Source organism: Suricata suricatta, chromosome 9 (genome assembly GCF_006229205.1).
Source record: "Suricata suricatta isolate VVHF042 chromosome 9, meerkat_22Aug2017_6uvM2_HiC, whole genome shotgun sequence".
In the NCBI taxonomy this organism is placed as follows: Eukaryota; Metazoa; Chordata; class Mammalia; order Carnivora; family Herpestidae; genus Suricata; species Suricata suricatta.
Window position 1 is genome coordinate 108819327 of NC_043708.1, and position 8882 is coordinate 108828208.

Consider the following 8882-nt stretch of genomic DNA (forward strand, 5'->3'; position numbering starts at 1 on the left):
TGCTGGGCTACTGGTAATCTTGAATTCTAACCACAAGCTAATGAGTCCTAAGACACCTGAGTTAACTTTTTTATTTGCTATTAGGGAACTGTGTCTTATTCATCTTTACATTCCCAGGACCTAAGACAAAGCCTGACACACAGACTGCTGACAAAGTACTTGTGGATTTATTTAATGAAGGAGTTGAAAGGGTCAGCGAAGGGAGGGGTGGGGAGCATCACATATACATGCATCTGATTAAAATGTGATGATTTGTTCCTGATCTGGTTAGACCCAGAATATCAAACAGACATGGAATCTGGGCCATGGGTTCTGGTCTGTTTTGATTCTGCCAGCATGTGTGGGAGGTGCTGAGACAAATTCCGTGGCAGTTAGAATGCGAACTAGCTGCCAAGATGGAGAACAGGGAACAGATGGTCCTGACCTTCTATAATCCTAAGGTTCCCCAAATTAGGGGGAACCGGTACTACCAAAGGGTAAGGAAGTACCTAATTATAGGTCAGATGGGAGGAAGGGGACTTACTTAAAGGTGGGCCTAGACAGAGTATCCTAAAGATACAGAAAAGATCTCCCTAGGTAGGGATAGATAGTCACAGATCAAGACCACATGGGGACACTTAAGGTAGAGATGAGTAGGAGACCCAGGGGGTCAATTGTTATCTTTCTGGGTAGGCAATATTTCCCTCATCCTTGTAGCCTACCCTCCCTGTCAACAAATATCCCAATGCCTCGATGGCACCCCAGAGGCGGCAGCAGCATGTGAATCAGACACACATCTACATCCGAACGTTCTGTGGCAGCCTGTGTGGTTTTGGTTTTCTAATGGTGATCTGCACGTCCCCAATGAACTGGGTGCAGTTCCTGGTGATCAAGAATGGCTTTGAGCTCTACGCAGGACTCTGGATCACATGCAACCATGAGCTGTGCTGGAGCAACACACCCAAACCACCCTGTGAGTTCCACCGAATGAAATACCACAGGCCTGAGAGTTCCAGAGCTTTCTGTCACATTGGCCCTTCATCTTTCCTCCTCCAAGATCTCTTTGCCTTCACCTCTCCAAGTTCAGGATGCGTCTTAGCCAAATTGTGAATGTAGCCATCCTTGTCTTTGGTGTTGTCAGTGCAACCTTTCCCAACTTAGGACTTAATACTCTCTTTAGTCTCTGGGAAGAACCTGTTGGGCCTTTATAAGCTGTCACTGTGAAGCAGTGTTATTGGTATTCTAATGTCACTTACAGAAACAAATGTAATTGATCAGAACCAGTAAACAAAGCAAGGTGTCTCAGCCTCCATCAGACTTAACTTTTAAGGTCAACGTGTTCTTCTGGCAACAGTAGAAGAAAATGTAAATGCATGTTGGATATGTGGTACAACAAATGCTAGCTACTTAGAGTAAATTATTAATGTCAAATTTTATGTGAACTTAAGCAGATCTGAAAATGCAATATAAAACACTGAAAAATCTGGCTAGAAGATGCCATATGCATATGAGTTTCTGAATTGGAAGCGAGAATTAGAGGAAAGACAGAACTACACTAAACAGTTTTCCCATTATCCACAAGAGATACAGATAAGCAGAGGCCCCAGATGCTGGAGGTGGGGTTGGGGGGATTGCACTTAGGCTCAAACCTGAGCTGGAGCATCTATGACATGTGGAACTCTAGGGTAGGACTCGAACACAAGATCTTGAGAAGGTACTAAAATCAAAGGAAGACAGACAATTCAACTGCATTTCCAACTTAAAAGAAAAAACAAGGAAAATATTTGCAACAAATAAAAACAATAAAAGGCTAATGGCCTTGGGGCACCTGGTTGGCTCAGTTGGTTAAGTGCTAACTTCAGCTCAGGTCATGATCCCACGGTTCATGGGTTCAAGCACCATGTTTGGTTCTGTGCTGACAGCTTGGATCCTGGAGCCTGCTTTGGATTCTGTGTCTTCCTCTCTCTCTGCCCTTCCCCTGCTTTGTCTCTATCTCTCAAAAATAAATATATGTTAAAAATTTTTTAATAAAAAAAGGCTAATGGCCTTGATAGTTAAAAAAAGTATTATTAATAAAAAGGCAAATACTCAAATAAATAGATTCTTGATAACCAGACAATTCACAGAAGTCTAAAAATGTTTAATAAACATAGGTGAAACTATTTTAACCATAATCAATCATTAAAGAAAAGCAAATAAAATTAACAGTAAGATAAGATGTTTCAAACATGACATTAACAGTGATTTTTAAATGCTAATACACAATGCTGGACACTCACATACACTGGGGACCATGTAAATGGCTGTAACCAAAGCAATATGATTATGTGTATCCAGAGATTTCTAGAGAAACAGAGTAAAAGATATAGGCATAGAAATTAAGCTGCAATCATATTTATATAATCATGCCCAGGTTAAAATTTAGGACTTAAAAATTATTACTTAAATTTTTAATGAGTCAGAATCTTGGAATTTTGTCACAGTAGCAAATAGTTTATTTATAAGAACCTGGAATTTACCTTTGAGTCCAACTGTTAATGATTTAGAGGTGGTCAACTGAGTCCTTTAAGTATGCAATTTTAAGTCAAGTATCTACCATGCATGCAATGTTAACTAGTCCTAATTCTGCAATTCTCATAATGAATTCCCCAAATGTCATGAGTATGTTCAGCTCTCACTAATCTGTTACAATAATATGTTATTATTACCCAAAGCACTATTGTCCAAATCCAAGAATCTTAAACTGTTACCTACTGATTGCAAGAATTTAGCCCCCTTTCCCACAGTATCCCTTGTCCTTTCTGTGAATTTCATGGGGACTCTCTAGGGTGGCCTCAAGAATGTATATGCTCATGCTCCTCTGTGGTGGAGTCACAGTAAGCCATTGTCCATCTGCCTCTGGTTTCACCTGGTTCTAGATGATGGAGAGCCTCTCTGCTAGCAGTTGCTAACAAAATGGAGAAGGGGTGGGGGGTACAGGACACCATCCTTCACTTTTATTGCTAGGTCTCAAGTGTAGAACAGACCCTTCTCACTCTATAGCATAGGTGAGATCAAACCATAATATAAAGGAATGTTTTGCCATAGAGAGTAACTAGAAACATTTGGAAGACCATGGGGGAAGAAGACTAGGTCTTTTAGTCAAAGCACTGGACCCTGTGGAGCCAAGGCCTGAGAACCATTGCACAATAAACAAGGCCAACCTGTGTGAGGAACCTAAATCTGATTTCACAGCTGCCTCCCCCAGGTTCTGACCTCCATCTTTTACATTCCAAAACCACTTTCTTTTCCATGAGGCTGGGGAAGTTTTGTCTTGGGCTTATGTGACTGGAATAAAAACACAATGGCAACAGCATGGAGGTTTAGATTTGACTACATAAGTGGGCTGACTCCTCAGCAGCACCTTCTTCATTCTCAAAATTCATAGCCACACCCCACCTGCACTCAGTCTAGCTCCTTCATAGTTAAAAGGAGCTAGATCCTTTTGGATCACTGCCTCCCTATCCTGGCTTTGATTTTTAGCTGAAGGACCTAGGGTACAGTAAGAGAAATCCCATCCCCAAATCTCTTTGGCCCAGCTCAGTACTAGGTGTTTAGCTTTTCCTATGGCTGGCTTCTCTCCAACGCTTCTTTCTTCTCATGTCATCTTGCCTTTCCCCACTGATTCTTTACAGAGGGTCAACAGCTGTAAAGGTAAAGAGCATCTAGTGTTAACTAAGCTTATTTGTTCACAAGAGCAAGATGGGTTTATGGTGGACTAAAGACCGGGTGTAACATATCTTTGGCAGGACTTACACTGGATATCTTAGTGCACTTTGTTTTTTAATTATCATACTTCACTTCAACTAGTATAAGCTATCGAGTGAACTTATTTATTCAGAAGAATCTCATAGACTCCCAAAGGCAGGATGTTTGCTGTACCTTAGGAAATTCCAGAAGAGACTGGGGACTCAGACTAAGAAAATCAAGCCTGCCAGTCATTCAGTCTTTCTAGAGCTGCTTTGTCACTCATCTTTGCTTACACTTTGTTTTGTCACTGCAGCTCAGTTTTTCTTGTTTCTTGTTTTGTTAGTGAAGATCCCAAAAAGTGAGATCCCAGTCTAGCTTTGTATCTTCTTGGCTCAAATAAGCAAAAGAGGAAATTAGCATGAATCAGTTTTAAGTCCAAATTTCCAAGCATAAGAATCAAATTGGTCCAATATGGGCCAGATCCCCTTCCTTGGTCCAATTAGCTACAATCATGGGATTATAGGCAAAGACCCAGGGTTATACAAAAGGGCTGCTAGGTCTTGTGGGGGACCGTGGGCTAAAAAGCATGAGTGATACTTATCCCAGTGGGCTTCATGCAGCCCAGTGTAGGCTGATGTTCTGACTGGGTACATATCCTGCTAATTCTGAATGACCCAGGTTTTGGAAAACGTGTTGTTCTTGGGTTATCATGATTTAATGTGGCTAATTTGTTTGGGCCACAGAACAACTCACCTTTGTGCGTAGGGGTGTGGTTTCTTTTCAAGGACTTTACTGTTATTGATAATGCAAGTGCCGAGTCCTAGAGAATGAAGTAAAACTTAAAGAGTGAGATCTCAAATTGGGATAAGCTTTAACATATTTTCTTCTCTCTGGGTTACTTGGAAGCCAGACTGGAATTCTCAGGCAAAAAAGTTCTTAGAGAACTTTCAGTCGTAGAGCCGAGCTGGCCCCTGCTACCTTAAGAAAGAGAAAAGGATAGATAAGGAGGCACCCCCTAAAGGATATTGAAGACATTGCAGGGTCTGCAGTATCTCAGAAAAGCTATATTTACTTGCAATGATGTTATTCTCTACTTTTTTTCAAGTTTTTATTTAAATTCCAGTTAGTTAAAAACAGCATAATATCAATTTCATGTATACAATCTAGTGATTCAACACTTCCATAGATCACCCAGTGTTCATCACAATAAGAGCACTCCTTAATCCCCAGCACCTATTTAACCAACCTCCCACCTACCTCCTCTCTGGTAACAATCCATTTGTTCTCTATGGTTAAGTGTCTGTTTCTTGGTTTGCCTTTTTCCTCACCTTTTTTTCTCTTTGCTTGTTTGTTTTATTTCTTAAATTCCATATATGGAATTATATGGTATTTATCTTTCTCTGACGAATTTCACTTAACAATACTCTTAGTAGTTCCATGCATGTCATTGCAAATTGCCAGATTTCATTCCTTTTTATGGCTGAGTAATATTCCTGATTCCTCTGTGTGTGTGTGTGTGTGTGTGTGTGTGTGTGTGTGTAGATACATACATACCACATCTTTATCCATTCATCAGTTGATAGATACTTGAGACTTGGGCAGTTCCCATAATCTGACTATTGTAGGTAATACTGCTATAAACATTGGGTGCATGTATCTTAAAACATTGCTATGGAAGTCCAGGGAAGGATCTGCTTCGTATTTGGGAGGTGATAGGAATTGGTCATGTTTAGCTTGTTGCTTCTCTCTTACCAACATCCGAACGTCAGAGAACAGAGATCTGGAGCCAGGAGATGAGAAGAGAAGTAGTATTATGGCATTTGAGTAAGGACTTTGGAGCAAAAGGACTTGAGCAGATCTCTCTCTGAGCAATGTGAGGCAGGGCCTTGAGAGACTTTCAGGAGGAAAAAAAGGAAGATATTTTTAGGGTGTTAAATTCCTACAACCCAGCAAATTCAGGCTTGAAATCATTACAAGAGAGGAGTTCAAGTAAATGGGACTTGATTTTGTAGTCATATGCAAGACAAAGCCTGTACAACCCAGATCTATTTGAAAGAGAAAAACAAATAGAAGCAAAGTACATGTCCAAAAATGGTTAAATCATTAAATAAAATATGTTAATATGATAAGCTCTTTGATAGCCATTAAAAATTATGTTTACAGGGGTGCCTGGGTGCCTCAGTTGATTACATGGCCAGCTCTCAGTTTCAGCTCAAGTCATGATCTCATGGTTTGTGGGATGGAACCTCTCTCTCTCTCTCTTTCTCTCTCTCAAAAATAAATAAACATTTTAAAAATTTAAAAAAATAAAAATGATGTTTACAACAGGTGATTTGAGGGGAAATCTTACCATATAATCTTAAGAAAAAATTCACTTGATATTCAGTGATAGGATATTCATCATATCAACTCAGTGTAGAGGGTAGAAAAATACTGGAAAGAAATAATATAAAATGCTAAAAGCTGCCTCTAGGTAGTGGATTGTGGGTGATTTTTCCCCTTATATTGAACAGGTTTTACTTTCATGAGACACAGAATTTGAAGTAGGCTCCAGCTCTGAGCAAGCATTCAGCACAGAGCCCAACGCAGGCTTGAACCCACGAACTGTGAGATCATGACCTGAGCCAAAATCAGACACTTAATCAACTGAGCCACCCAGGCGCCCCTAAATTATTTTTTAATGTTTATTTATTTTTGAGAGACAGAGCATGAGCAGGGGAGGGGCAGAGAAAGGGGGAGACAAAATCTGAAGCAGGCTTCAGGCTCTGAACTGTCAACACAGAGCCCCACATGGGGCTTGAACACACAAACTATGAGATCATGACCTGAGCCAAAGTTGACACTTAACCAACAGAGCCACTCAGGTTCCCCCATCTATTACTTTTAGAATTAGAATTAGGAACAAGAAAATGTTTGAATATATGTTGTAATGTTATAGTCATGCCTCCTATAAGCTAGTTTACATCTAAGTTAATGTGTTAAGGCACCTAGAACTATTTGTATATTTAGTTTTACAGTGAAGGCTTAACCTTCACAGTAAATAAATTCCAAGTATCAATGAAAAGCTGGGGAAAGGGTGCCTGGGTGGTTCAGTCAGTTAAGTGTCCAACTCTTCATTTCAGCCTAGGTCATGATCTCACGGTTCGTGAGATCTAGCCCCGTGTCAGACTCAGCGCTAATAGCTCAGAGCCTGCTTGGGAGTCTCTCTCCACCCCCACCCTCACCCCCACCATACATGTGCACTCTCTCTCTCAAAAATAAATAAATAAACTTGAAAAAAAAAAAGAAAAACTGAAAGTAAGATCCTTATTTATGCCCTAGATGCCACATACCAAGCTCTGTTTCATCCTCCCTAGTCCTCATGACCTTCCCTAAGACTCTATCTGGTTTTCTTAGGAGAGGTCCCCTGCTGGACTAACCAAGCCTTTCCTTTCTCATTCTCCTTGGCAGATTACCTCCAATATTCTAGGACTTTCTTCCTCATCTCTATCTTCTCCGTACTTGTTGCCCTTTCCTGGCTCATTACCTCTTGCCTGCCTAGAAGAGGAAGTATGACCACCAACTTGGATCTGAAGCTATCCACACTCAGCTTCATCTCAGGTACAGACCTAGAGGCAGGGTAATACCAGGGTAAAACCGTCAAATGAACCACCTTTCTCTGTGGGGCTTTCATTCTCTTTTTCTTGTCCCTTTCCTCTTCTTCAGTATCCCATCAAGTTGCCAGCTTCCAGCCCTGTCTTACTGCAATAAAACACACATTAGCTGACTTATACCAGAGAGGAAAGAGAGGCCCCTTTAGCTTTCCCATCTTGGTTAATCCCTAAATTTTAATCCTGCCATGGATACCACATCTGGAAGCAGAAGACGACTTGGGAGCGGGGTGGTCAAGGCAGACTGAAGACACTGATGGGTTGTGTCATTTTTTCTTTTGGTCCTAGCCATCTCCTTGCTCCTCTGCCTCGTCCTATTTCTGGCACAGGTTTACAGGCATACTAAGGATGTCTTGGAGTCAGATCTCCTATGGACCTATCATATTAATTGGTGGAGTGACTTCTTATACACGTTTTCTGGTGAGTCAGTCCCCTGCCTTATGGTAGAAGGATAGAAGAAGAAACCACTTCTTGAAAGCAAGGTAGAATTGAGGAGAAATAGAAGAAATGACTATTCCTATTCAGAACATTTATACATGGAGAGACAGCATGGTATGGTGAAGAAAGCATGAATTTTGAAGTCTGGAAACCTAGATTTAGTAACCTGTTCTACCATTAACTGAGGCATGCACAGGTTGAGCGGCTTGCCTAAGACCACACAGAAAGTTGTGGAACTATCATTTGAACCTAGGAGGTTCAAGCTTTGTCTTCGCCACATGAAAAATATTGTAATGCAACGGGAGCATAGAAGGGTAAAGTAACTCTGCCAGGGGAGAGAAGGGTTGGCTTCACTAAGAAGAGGCCTTTAAGACCTCTCCTGAAAGGTCAGTAAGAATTTTGAAAGTCCAAAAACCATCTGCCTACTGAAACTCACCTCAAATTGTTCTCTTCCTTTAGGGATCATCTCCTTCCTCAACCACATAACTTCCCGATTTCCTCCCCTTGATCAAAATGTCTGTGCAAGTCCCAAAGAGATGTCAAGGCTGGGGATTGGTCCAGTGACCAAAGAATTAGCTGCTGAAGGTGAAGGGTTAAGGTCTGATGTGGAAACTCCAACTGAGGAAGAGAAAACAGCCCCCGAAGCAGAACCATGATGATGATAGAAAACGCCAACTGCTGCTTGTTTTAAAAATGGAGGAGAAGCTGAATTAGAAATGGTTGTGCAGATTCTAGGAAACTCTCCTAATATCATGGCCATGTCACTGAAGGAGAAAACAGTAAAGCTATCTTTTGTGTGTACTGGATCTGGAATATGTATTATAGAAATATAAAGAAAATAGTAAAAATCCACTTTAAAATTTTTTAAGTTTATTTATTTTTGAGAGAGAGAGAGAAAACGAGAGAGGCAGAGAGAGAATCCCAAGCAGGTTCTGCACTGTCAGCATGGAGCCTGACACAGAGCACTCATGAACCGTGAGATCGTGACCTGCGCCAAAGTCAGTCACTTAGCCTATTGAACCACCCAGACACCCCAAGAGAACATTTCTAAGAGAAAACATCTGTGGTTAGAATCATGAAGAAAAG

At 41.0% G+C, this 8882-nt stretch overlaps 1 protein-coding gene across 2 annotated transcripts; it reads left to right on the forward strand.

The window, feature by feature from the left end:
- Positions 1–394: 394 nt before the first annotated feature.
- TMEM202 (transmembrane protein 202) lies at positions 395–8659 on the forward strand. Of its 2 annotated transcripts, XM_029952615.1 has the most exons (5): positions 395–476; positions 697–952; positions 7159–7308; positions 7647–7778; positions 8256–8659. In XM_029952615.1, exons 1-5 carry the CDS (start codon positions 396–398, stop codon positions 8450–8452), a joined length of 816 nt encoding a protein of 271 aa, XP_029808475.1. In that variant the 5' UTR covers position 395; the 3' UTR covers positions 8453–8659. The 2 variants fall into 2 exon arrangements, with proteins under 2 accessions (XP_029808475.1, XP_029808476.1); XM_029952616.1 differs by lacking the exon at positions 7647–7778.
- Positions 8660–8882: the final 223 nt, after the last annotated feature.